Here is a 12,165-nt window from a genome sequence, read left to right as displayed (position 1 = left end):
TCACCCTCCCCCACCCCCCCCATCCCCCCACCCTGTGTGTGTGTGTGTTCAGTCGGAGCGCCTGAAAATGAATTTCCGCCGGGATCTGGACGGGAGGGTGTCGCTCCGGAGCCGGGAGGGCCGCTGGTACAGTGTACGACCTGACATGCAGGTGCGCGGGGGTAAAGGGGAGGGGAGGGGAGGGGTTACTGCGTGCCGCGGGGTGTTTGCTGCCGTATTAATGTCTCCTATGCGGCCCACCTCCCTCGACTCCCCCCGTACCCCCCCGGCCCCCCCGTAGGCAGTTGGTTCTTTGTTCCACCACTCCTCCGCATCACCGCTCCTTTCGACTTGTCCCCCTTTTCCCGCGCCATCGCCCCTCTATGTGTCTGCACACACACAGATACGTACATACATACATACACACACTCACACTCTCTCACCCCCCGTTCCGCGCATCCGCATCTTCGCCGTATCCAACCAACCAGTCCTATAGCCACCTACCCACCCAACTGCCTACCCAACTGCCTATCCAACGCGCCTCCTCATCTGGGAAACCTTCCTTGCAACCGCATTACCCCCCCCCCGGGTCCGTACCGGAGCCGCTCGTTAAGAAGGCGTGTCGTACACCCCCGGACACCCTTTTAGGTTTTAGGTTTTAGGTCGTGGTGGTCACCATCCTTTCCTTCACAGCTCAGATACCCCACACCCCCCAGTACCCCCCACCGCACCGCACACTCTTTCGGCAGTCAGCCGTCGGTGCCTTCCGCCGTCTAGTTGCTGTCCTAAGTGGTGAAGGTGGTGAAGGTGTTCCCAAAGTGTCAAGCTTGTTGACCCACCTGTTGCACCTCCAGGTTCTTCCACCACCGCCCACCCCCCGGTGTCACATCTCATCACAGCACAACCCCTGTGCTCGTTATGGGCCCCCCAGAACCCCCAACCCAGCCATGTTCTCCTCCCGTGCCGCCCTCTCGTACCGCCCTCCCCCTCCCCCCCCCCAGGTACCCGGCTTCCTGCTGCTCCGAGACCCGTCCGGGGGGGCGGTGTTCTTCCTGCCCCCGGACGAGGAGGGGGACGGACTCGCGCAGCTGGACCTGTCGGACGACGTCGTGGTGGCGGAGCTGTTTTCGAACACGGCATGGCAGGTGCGGTGCGTCTCCGGGCTTGTGCCCTGTGGTGTCGTACCCCGGCACGGTGTCGTACCCTCGTGTGGCGGTGTCATGCCGCAGATGGTTAACTTGATGGTGTGCTACTGAGGTTGAGGGGGAGGTCGGTTGAGGGCTAGCAGGCGGGTGGTGGTGGTGGGGAGGTCGGGGTGTTGCGGCGGTTGAGTGGTGTCCCGAGGGACTTCACAAGTCCGGGTCCTGTCCTGGAACTGCCGGGGGGGGCTGACGGGGGGGGGGCTGTAACAGGCGAGAGGGGGGTTCGCATCTGGACCGCCCACTTTTTCCCATCAGCCTTCCAGTCCCCTCTCCCCCCATCCACATATCTATCTATCCCTCTTTTCGTTCCCTCCAGAACCCCCCCGCCCCCACCTGACCACTTCCCCCTCCACCTCCCCCCCCACCTCCACCTCGTGATGGGAACGCCCTCCCTTACCGCCACACAGGACGTCATGGAGCCCCTGGCTGTACGACAACCCGATGGCTCCGTACAGCAGTTGCAGCTGTCAGAGCGGGAGTTCAGGTCGGTTGTGTCGTTGGTCGAGGGAGCGGAGGAGCCGGAGCTGGAGGAGGAGGAGGAGGGCGGGGCGGAGGCGACGCAAGGGCGGTCGGGACTGGCTGCGAATTAACTTGACTGGTTGTTATTGCTGGGGGTGGGGTGGGGTGGGGGGGTAGGGGGTTAAGACGAATCACTGACGAACCACTGGAGGAGGGAGAGGGTGATGGAAGCCACCACCGATGTTGGCTGGTGGTCCTCGGACAGGGGGGAAGAGGAGGAGGAGGAGGAGGGAGACTGCAGCGTTGAGAGGGGCCTCTGATGCGGACAGTTTTAGACAAGACACAGGCGCGGAAGAGCGGCCGAAAGGGGGGTACTTTGGGGTGTTGCGGGGGTGGGTGGGCGGGTGGGTGGGTGGGTCGAGGCGCCGTTGTTGGCCGGCCATTAGCAGGGATGACGTGCGGATGTTGCGTTTGTACGGCATGTCTCCGCGTAAGGAACTAGTCAAAGGAGGGGGCGAATGCATTTCCCCAGTTCCTGGTGGTGTACGGCACCCACGTGGTCATGAGGATGCGGGGGTGATGTAACGGCGACTAACGGACAACGAATATCAAAGCACCTGCCCACCTGCCTACCTACGACCTACTGATAAAGGGCATCTGCGGGACTGTACAACATAAACAGTTAGTATGCAGCAAGGCGGTATCTTGTTGTGCCTTAAGACGGTCAGTCCCCTTGAGGCCCCGAGGCGGCTGTGAGGGTCACGAATCGGCCGACACATTACCGGCACTGATCGAAATTGAACAAACGAGCAATTTACTGGTTTGATGGGGCGCTGGGGGATCTCTGCACGGCGTTTTCTGGGACGATTTAGATACATTGTTCCTGATTTTTTACTATAGATATAGATCTTGCCGGGGAAAATACAAAAATAGGTTGGGATTTAACCCAACAGTTGGTCTTGCTGGAGGCATGGAAGTTTAGTGATTCTGACAGGGGGGAGCACAACTCCCGGCACAACATTACTGCGGGGCAAAAGCATTGTTCATTGATATCTACATGTCCTCGCCTTCGCTTTACACCAAATCGACTAGTTTGGGAGGTTTTAGATATTCCCGTGGCATCAATAACAGGTAAGATAGGGTCGGTTTGAAAAGCTGCTCGCTGATCACTGTCCAATGCTGCTGCAGTACTGCATGTCCGTGCAGGGGCGGGCAGTCCCCCGGTGAAGGACGGCAGGGGGGTAGAGTACGTTAAAATGTTAAGCATCCGTTGGTAAAACAATGCACAGTACTTTGCTTGGAGATGCATACGCACCCTCTGTCTTCTCCAACGCGCATTCCAGAGGCCATTGGTCGTCTGGGAAGCTGGGGCTGAACTCCACCGGTCAGGTGGTGGTGGATGCACTGAGTGCCGAGCTTACACGAGTTGTTGCAAGAGCCTGCGGTAGGAGGCGCGCACGACCACGCACTCGTGAACATGGTGACTGGCACCCCCTGGTGGACGAGTGGATGTGCGGAAGGTCGCTGTGCACAAAGCATGGATCCGGGCGGAAGGTTTGCTCAACGACCAGACGGCAAAATCGGGGTTTAATCGCTGCGCAGGAAGAGATATCCGTAGAGTAGTCCGGCTGCCCAGAGCAGCAGTTGAAGGCGTCCTGCGCGCTTCCTAAGCTCCAGCCACACCCACTCTACAAGTTCGTGCACACCGACACACCTGCGGCCTGGCGTGCGGCGGCATGCCGTATCTGGCTCCTACCGCTGCCAGGTGTTGCAGTTGTAAACTGGCCTTGTGCGAGAGTAACTGCGATGCAGCATGTTGAACTCTTTTTGACAGCCACACACCAAGGGGGGGCAGACGACGTTTTTGCCCTCACTGGGGCTTGTAATGGAACTCGCGTAAAGTGCCAACTGCTTTTGCGGCCATGAAAACAATGCGGTGGTGTAATCCGCACACGCAGCAGGGGGGGTGGGTGGGGGTGGTGGTGGTGATGGGCGGCTTCTATGGCCGCAACGGACCATTCTATGTCATATGCGATTGCGATTTTTGACAAAATCTCTTATATATACGATTAGGATGCGATGTAGTTTTCCGCGGGGGAAATGACCGTGATACGTGCCGGACAGAGTGGGCATAGTTTGCGAAGAGGATCTCTGTCCAGCAATCTCCTTCCCACGGTTCCTACCTCTTTCCTGGCGACATAGCACAAACCTTTGTTCAATGTTTGATGCCAAATTGAAGCGATATATAAAAAGGACGGAGAGTTAACTCCTAGCCGTGAGGTTGAAATCCCTATTTAAGTCAGTCAGTCAGGGTCGTCAAGCTCAAATCCGAACGGACTCCCGTCTTCCAGTGAACCCTCAGACTGTGTTACAGGCACTTGGTTGTTGTTCAAGGGGTTGAGCTTGACGGTGGCTGTGTTTCGTAGGTCGCGGTAGTGTGTTCTAACCCGGGGCTCCCTGGGTGCGTCCCCCCTCCCCTGCCTTAAGTCGCTGGCGGTGATCTGCTGTAGGCTTGGAATAGGCGGCCCTCGGTACCTGCGCCTGCCCGGCTTCCGTTGGGAGTCTGCCTACGTTTCGGCTAGCGTTGAGGGTTGGCTCCTTGTCCCTCTTCCCGTCCTTGCACTCTGGCCGAGCGTCCGGGTATACGCTGTGCTATTTCTTTTGTTTGAAGGCATGGAGATTTGTGGACTTTTGGTACTTGCAAATGCACGGCTCCCTGCTTTCTGCTTGGAGTATATGCCCTGGGGTAGTTTTTTTTTGTAAACTGCTGTAACTGTAGCATGCGTGGCTAGTGATGTGGGTTGGTTCCCTGCCCCCTTGTAATGATTGCATCCTAAAAGGCCTTCATATTTTATCCCTATGCTGTAGGAGCTAAGCGGTTGCAAAGTTGATAGGAGTGGAGTTTTTCATTCCGGACGTGTTTCGGAGCCAAAATCGCCCTGCACGGTGGCGCGACAGCTGTGAATCTCGCATCCGCCCACACAGGGAACCGCCGCAACATATTTCTCACTCATACCTTCCGTCAGCAAGGAGTATCCTCGTTTCCTCTAATCTTGGCGCCAATTTAGACGCAAAGGACGCAAGTCTCGGTGGTGGAGCTTCACCTCGCACGCAACGCGAACTGCTTGCCCGCACCGCTTGTCCGAGTCAGAACCCTTTATACCCTCAATAATGAGGAAATTCCCCCTTCCGTAAGCTGTCAGCCTCCTAACATTCGGATGCCTATCCGGATGTAATCGCCATTTTTCTCCGTATGCAATTCATCGATTTGCGTTGTTCACGGAGCGCTCGCCAGCGCTTATGGCTTTGCGGTACCAGCAGCAGGAGAGGCAACAGCAGCGCTACAAACGGTGCCGCGAAGATGAGCACCAGCTGGAGGAGGACACGAGCAAACGGCGCGACCACTTTCAGGCGGCTGACCCAGATGCTGCTGCTGAGCCTGAGACCTCGGTCAGTCTGGCTTCTGTGAGCAAGACTGTCTTAGCGCCTTACAAGGTGAGGTGCGCTAGTTTCTTGTAACCTATTGATTCCTTCTGTGTAAAAGGCCACGGTTGACCTGCTGGTGAGCTGCGAAGCGAATTCCGAGCTTTCGGACCTTGGCGCAGCACTGCGAAGCTCTTGAGGGTTAGCTGCGATTTGTGTTTGCGAATTTCTTGATTGATCCACCCTAGGTGCCGCATCTTCCCTAACCTTTCCAGCATCAAAAGTTGTTCCGGCGCGAAAGAAGCTCTGCGCAACGGCACCGTATCTGCAAGCCTAGTCCAGCAGGGCGTTGGCACCCAAACCCACATCCCGGTTAGGCAAAATAGTATATCAATAATGGGTCTTCTTGTCCTGCGCTTAAAAAAGGTTGCCTTGCAGTAGCATTTTTACTAACAAGCAAGGATTGGACAGTCCAAAACAAGTCCCTGAGAGAGGCGCGCCCTGTCCAGCAGCAGCACGTGCACAAGTGAGCTCCATCCGCGTTTCCTTGGGCTTCACTTCAGCTGATCGGTGTGCTGCCGCCTGCAGTGCCCAGTTCCAGGCTACAGCGGTCCGTTGGGCTGCCGAGGCACGTTGGGCGTGAAACGCAAGATGCAAGACCTGTACTACAGATATCAGCCGTCCCGCTCGTACGGCAACTGCGACGATGCTGACGACGGTGATGATGATGGTGACGATGATGAACGGCGCCGCCAGCTGGCCCAGTACGGCGAGGCTAGCGAGGCCACGACTGTTGCTGGTGGCTGCAGCCGAGGACCGCCGACGTTGTTCCGACCCATAGAGTTTGAAGAGGGCGACGACGATGGCGACCGTACGGCAGCAAGCCCGATGGCCGCGACGGCGACATCCACTCGTAGGCCAGCACCGGCGGCTGCAGTAGCGCCGCCGCCGCCGCCCCGCAATCGCGGCCCGCAAATCATTCCGCAGCTCCGACGGAGCAGCAGTAAGGTCGTACGGGTCGGGGGCCTGGCGGAGGCAGCCGCCGCGTTGGCGACTGGCGGCGGTGCAGACGCGGTTCCCGAGGAGGACGAGGGATTCAAACCGACCGGCGTCGGCAGCGCCGGAGGTGGCGTCGGCGTCGGCGTCGGCAGTAATGCCGGCGGCACCGTTGCAGTACCTTCCATTGCTGCGAAAGTGGCCGCCGCGGCATCAGCATCAGCGGCGGCGGCGGCGGCGAGGGTATCGATGGATGCCTTACGCGCCGGCGCGGTGACGGAGCTTCTGATATCTCGTCCGAAATTGGTTCCGCCGGTCGCCACAGCGATTGCACCGCCGCCACTGCCGGCTCCTCTGCTAGTCAACACACCGCCGCCGCTGACGTCAGAGACCGGCGAGCCGCTGACTACGGGTCTACGGGAAATGGAAGACTTCCTGTCCAGCCTGACGGCGGCGGCGGCGGTGCCGGTGCCGCCGCCGCCGCCGCCCCCGCTGCCGCAGCTAGCAACAGGACCAACGGCTCCAACACAAGACCTGCTGGGCAGCCGGCGCTCACTTCGCCAAGCCCGACTCCCACTGCGCTCACCTGATACGGCAGATGCCGCCGCCACCGCCGCAGTCGTCGATGTGACCATGGGGCTTCGGCAACATGGCGGCGCAGCGGTCGACGGCGCGGCGGTGGAGGCCGCCGGGGCCGCCGTCGGCAGCATGGACACAGGTACCCACTTCCGGCCGCCGTCACCGGTGCAGCCGTCGTCGCCACCTCCAAGATTTGTGCTGGCGGCCTCGCCAGCGGCGGCGTCACCCTTTCCCGGTCCCGCAGGCGACCGCAGCGCGACCACGCCGCTGGCGGAGACTGCGGAGACATTGGGCTTTTGTAGCCCGGCGGCGGCGGCGGCGGCGTTGCGGCGGCCATTGACCTTTGATGCCCGCGTGGGTTTGTCTGGGCTGCCGTCCCCGTCGCCGTCGGCAGCCGAGTCACTGCGTCATGCCGACGGCGACGGCGGGCCCCGATCAGACGATGGCGGGAGTCAGGCGTCAGCGGCGTCCTGGCCAGTGGCAACGGAGCCGCCCGGGGATCCGCCGACGGATGCCGTACAGCCTTTAAACGCTGCCGCCGCGGCGGGTGCAGCCACGGAGGATCATGACACAACCGAACAGATCACAGGTTGTGGCGGCAGCGATGACGTACCTGCCGCCAGGAGTGCGCCGCCGCCGCCTGGCTCGCCGATAAGGATGGTGTGTGAGGACGCGCAGGGTGCTACCAAACGCGCTCTGGATAAGCCTTCGGAGCAGAAACATGAACATGTGACCATGTCCCGGTCCCCGTCTCGGTCCAAAGGTTCTATCGCAGATGAAGGTCATAGTGGCGGAAGCGACGGGAAGAGCGGCGGCGGCGGCGGTGACAGTCGTACTGTTGCTCCTGCCGCTGTCGTTGCGGATGATGATGCCGCTGCAGACGCATATGGACAAGAGGTTCCTTTCGGGAGCGGCGGTGACGGGGAGGATGGAGGTGACGGGGACGCGGTGCGCAGTCGCAGTACGATTATGTTGGCAGGGCGACGAGTACTACAGCCGCCGTCACTCGGGATGGAGGACAGGGGCGGCGGCGGTGGCGGCGGCGCTGCTGTCGCCTCCGTGGCGGTGATACGAGGCAGGCAGGATGGGTTGTTGTCCAGGCAAGATGACGCCGGCGGCGAAAGGTACGTCGGCGGCGGCGCCGCCGTCCCATGCACGGCCACGGATCAGCGCTTAATGTCCTCAATCGGGCGGGGGGTTGAAGGCGCCGGTGGCGGCAACGGCTGCACTGATGTGCCCGTGGCAGTGCCACCGCCGCCGCCGCCATCTAACACGCAGATTGCGGTTCAGTTCGGAACAGCGGCGGCCGAAGCGGCGGCGGCGGCGGCGGCGGCTGACGCGGCGGCGGCGGCGGCGGCGGCTGAAGTGGCGGCAGCGGCTGAAGTGGTGGCGGCGGGGGCTGAAGTGGCGGCGGCGGCGCTGACCCCGAGTGCTGACGGAGCTACCGCAGGTGATGCCGATGAGCAGCTTGTTGAGGCGACTCACGTACCACCAGCAGCAGCAGCAGTAGCAGCGGGAGAAGCAGCAGCGGCATTACCACCAGCACCACCGCCACCACCGCCAGCAGTAGCGGCTGAGTCCAGAGCCACTGGGCAAGAGACGGCGGAACATGACGACCTGGACACCGCTCCATCCGCTGACGAGGCCACCGCAGATCGCCATCATCAGCATCGTCGTCAATCGCAAGGTCCCGCTCCGGACAGCTCAGCGCTGCCACCAGCGGAGGCGGCGGCGGAGGCGCCATCGCTGGCGGTTGTGTCAGGCACCGCCGCAGCCGACGGCGGTGGAACGAGCCTTCTTGGCTTGCACGCTGCAGAGGTGCCAACGGCTGGGGTGGCCAACATTCGAAAATACGGCGAAAGTGGTCATGGGGGCGATGGGGGCGGGGACGAAAGTGACGGCGGCAGCGGTGCCGCTGCCGCCTCCACCGAGCGGGAGGTGGCCGCAGGGGCTGAGGAGCAGTTGGTTTCGGAGGTTGGCGATGGAAAGGCGGGCGACCCCCTGATGGCGACGTCGACGGCGGCGGCGGCGGTGACGGTGACGGTGTCAGCGGAGCCGCCAGCATCGGCGGCGGAGGCGGCGCTATCGGCGGAGGCTCAATTAGAAGCGGCGGTTATGGCCGCGCTTTCCGCTGTTTAGTCAGTTGGGGGCGGTTATGGTTTTCGGTTGCCTTGTCGGTTGGAGGTGGGTTGGAGGCCTGGGGTCTCCATATCTCCTATTAGGTCCTCGCAGCGACTAAGCGGCCCTAGTGGCGCCGTCCCGCCGTTCCGCCGCAGGTGGCAGCTCCCGGGAGTGTGTGGGCCGCTACATGACCGCTCGTGCGCGTAGGTGTCCGCATCGCGTTGTCGCTTGCGAGAACAAGTGGAAAAACAAGAGAACGTGTGTATGCATGTTTGTTTGTATGTGTTTATGTATGTGTTTAAGTAAGTACGTATGTGTGTGCACATGTGTCCCCACACGGGCAGGCGGGTGGGTTGCTGTCTGCAGCCGCCGGTGCGCTGTTGCAGCGGTCTCGGGATACAGTCCTCAGCCCGTCGGGCTGTAGATATGTGTGTGTGAGAGAGAGCTGGTCAGCGGTAGCAGTAGCAGTAGCAGGATGTAGCAGTAGCAGGATGTAGCGGTAGCAGGATGAGTGGGCACGACGGCAAGATGTAACAGTAGCTCATGTAGCTCATTCGCCTGGGCCGCCCTGCGAGCCCAAAGCCGTTGGTTCTGCAGTGTTCCGCACACAGCAGTACGAGGACGACTGACACTGCAGAGATGAGCGTATGAGCAAACGTCCTTAGGCCGTGAGAGTGGTGGAATAGCGTCCTGAGAGATGCTCAGGCTTGCCGCTTTGGTAGCTTGTTCGGTTGGTTAGTTGTATTCTGGTACGGTTGCATTCTGGTACGACACCAATTGCTATATCACTACTTCAGAACGTACCGATCGGCAGATGCAGATACCGTGATATGCCCTACAGTATACAGCACGAGGTCAGGATCGGCCGTAATTTGCTCTTTTAGTTCTGGAGGCTTAGGATCCCCCCGCCCTTTTTATCTCTCTCTCCCCCTCTCCCTCTTATAACGATATGAGTAAAGAGGTTTGTTCACTTCCCCCTAATTTTCCTTAGGACGTACCTAGCTAGCGTGATGACGGATGGAATGAAACCTAAAGCTGACGAGACTGTAATCCTTCTTTTTAAACAAATACGTGGCCACGAAGCCAGAATGGTGGTAATGCTTAACATACACAGATCGGCGAGAGACTGCGGGAGGAAAGGAACCATGGGTCGTTTTAAGAAACGTGCAAGCAAACAGGGCCGGCAAATCCTGGATCGTTCTTTCAGGCTTTGTTTTCCAAAGAAAATATTTTTCTTCAGGCGTCTTACAATAAATTTCCACGGTCCTATTATTGGCGGCAGTCATATTGTCAGCATGCATGATCAAAGCCTCAGATAATTCGCTTCCAGCTTAGTCTCCTATCAGTCGAAGGCCACTACAAACCTAAGATTGAATTACATTGTTACAGGGGATATCTTGGCAAAGTCCACTGACCGTGAGCAGGTGGTGATGTTCCGCCATGCGTGCATGGAGCAGCATTGCATCGCATCGAAAGCTTGACTTGGCCGCGAAACCCAATTTCTGCCCCTTAGGGCTTACTACTTACTGCAGTCCCTCTTGGTGTCGTTTCGGTGCTAATTTGTGCGCTCCAGATGTTTTGGCGTGACATCTCGTTGCTGACTTATACCTGCTGACTTTTAACTCACCATTACTGCTCGTGCCAGTGGATTTTCCTCGCAGCCCTACACAGCCAGCCTCGCGTGGTCCCGGAATCTTTACCATTATCCTCCTGATGCTGCCTCTAGCATCAGTCTTCGGCATGCTAGACTGTTCTTCGCTGTGAGCGCTCTGCGAGATTCAGAGACACCGCTGGCGAGCCCTGTGAGCGGTGCACCGCTGGCGAGCCTCAGCACCGCTGGCGAGCCTCAGCACCGCTGGCGAGCCTCAGCACCGCTGGCGAGCCCTGTGAGCGGTGCACTTTCTCCATCACTATCGCTGTGCTGCTGCTGCTTTAAAGCTGCTTTCAGCTGCTTTTGTCTAGCTGCCTATGAAGCGCGCCAGCGCGGTGCCAGCAGCCACTGCTCCTCTCACGAAGCGGCGAGGGTCAAGCTCCAGCGACGAGGACGGCCTTCACCTTTGCACCGACCTCGAAGACGACGTTTTAGACCAACAGCAAAAGGCTCTTCGAACATCACCAGAGACTTCAGTTTCACAGGAGCATAATAATGAAAATGAGTCGCCTCAGCAACAACAGCAGCAGAAACAGAAAAAGCAAGGAGGAGCGCATGGTTCCAATTCGGTGGTTCGCGGCGCGCGACAGCACCAGCAGCAGCACCAGCACCTGCACCACCAACACGCCTCCAAGGCCGCTGCCGCCAACAAATCTCAAACAGGCGCTGTCGGCAGCACCACCGACACCCATCAGAACTGTGGTCGCAGCAGCAGCGGCAGCGGCAGCAGGCGAGCGGGGTCCTGTCTTGGCCTCATGGGTCGCCGGCCGTTGGGGCTGTTGTTATCGCCCTCACCCCCCGCCGGTGGGGCGCATGCGGGTCACCAAGGCGGGGAGCGGGGAGCGCCCCTCAACACCAAGCCGCAGCCGTACAAGGTGTGTTTCTGTATGTGTATCTGTGTGTGTATGTGTGTGTGTGTGATTAAACGAGCTGAGTGTGCATGAGTATCTTTCTGTGATTTATCGTACAATGATTGTGTGTGTGTCAACAAGTCAAGAACGTTCCATATTTTGAAAACGCCCGTTTGGTGGTTGGTGGTTGGTGGTTGGTTGGTTGGAGCTCTCCTGCGATGTGGGTCGGTCCGTGTGTAAAGGTGGGATGGCCGGGAGGGGGTGGACTGTTTATGAATTGGGATCGGGTTATAATCCCGCGCGTGGGCACCTCATTTGGGTCGGTGGGTCGGTGGGTCGGTGGGTCGGTGGGTCGGTGGGTCGGTGGGTCGGTGGGTTTCCTTGCCGAGGCGAACAGCGTTGAGCATCTGTCCGTGTCACCGCGTCAGCGGCCCATTACTAATGTTAACCGCTCGCAGTTGCTGCGTACATCTACATGCCACATAATGCCCAACTACCTAACAGCTACCTGGCAAACAAGTTTACACCACGTAGCAGGGGAAGCCACCTTCACAGCGCAGGCCCCTACCTCGCGGAGTAGCCCCCACATGCCCCCACGTCCCTTGTAGCGTTATGCAGCCGTACGAATGAGGGTATGACGCCTCCTGGGTTTCGATCCCCAACCCTTAACTTCCCAACCACCCAACACCTCTCACCCCCAACTCCCCAACCAACCAACTCCCCCCCCAAGTGCCCAGTTCCCAACTACCGAGGGCAGCTGGGGGCGCGAGGCACTCTGGGCATGAAGCGAGCTCCCCTGGCGCCGCTGCAGCAGCTGATGGGGCAGCTGAAGACGGTCATATCACCGGAGGTAAGAGGGGGGAGGTAAGAGGGGGGAGGTAAGAGGGGGAGGTAAGAGGGGGAG

At 59.6% G+C, this 12,165-nt stretch overlaps 2 protein-coding genes across 2 annotated transcripts in view; both read left to right on the top strand.

Moving 5' to 3' along the window:
- VOLCADRAFT_98816 (uncharacterized protein) overlaps positions 1-1,771 on the top strand; it is a gene marked incomplete at both ends in the record, with an annotated part of 2,518 nt that extends 747 nt beyond the window's left edge. Inside the window, 4 exons of the mRNA XM_002957673.1 lie at positions 53-151; positions 281-283; positions 981-1,124; positions 1,589-1,771. Of these exons, the coding sequence (XP_002957719.1) occupies positions 53-151; positions 281-283; positions 981-1,124; positions 1,589-1,771 (429 nt within the window). The remainder of the gene's footprint in view (positions 1-52; positions 152-280; positions 284-980; positions 1,125-1,588) is intronic.
- A 3,169-nt stretch (positions 1,772-4,940) lies between these two features.
- The window catches only part of VOLCADRAFT_107786 (uncharacterized protein), a gene marked incomplete at its 5' end in the record, with an annotated part of 8,503 nt that continues 1,278 nt past the window's right edge, over positions 4,941-12,165 (top strand). The window contains 7 exons of the mRNA XM_002957672.1: positions 4,941-5,135; positions 5,652-6,126; positions 6,385-7,762; positions 8,342-8,612; positions 10,421-10,645; positions 10,776-11,285; positions 11,992-12,111. Coding sequence (XP_002957718.1) covers positions 4,941-5,135; positions 5,652-6,126; positions 6,385-7,762; positions 8,342-8,612; positions 10,421-10,645; positions 10,776-11,285; positions 11,992-12,111 — 3,174 coding nt within the window. The remainder of the gene's footprint in view (positions 5,136-5,651; positions 6,127-6,384; positions 7,763-8,341; positions 8,613-10,420; positions 10,646-10,775; positions 11,286-11,991; positions 12,112-12,165) is intronic.

This window comes from Volvox carteri (genome assembly GCF_000143455.1).
Source record: "Volvox carteri f. nagariensis unplaced genomic scaffold VOLCAscaffold_77, whole genome shotgun sequence".
Lineage (NCBI taxonomy): Eukaryota > Viridiplantae > Chlorophyta > Chlorophyceae > Chlamydomonadales > Volvocaceae > Volvox > Volvox carteri.
The sequence above is the reverse complement of the archived record's forward strand: the minus strand, read 5'-3'. Positions and strand labels throughout refer to the sequence as shown.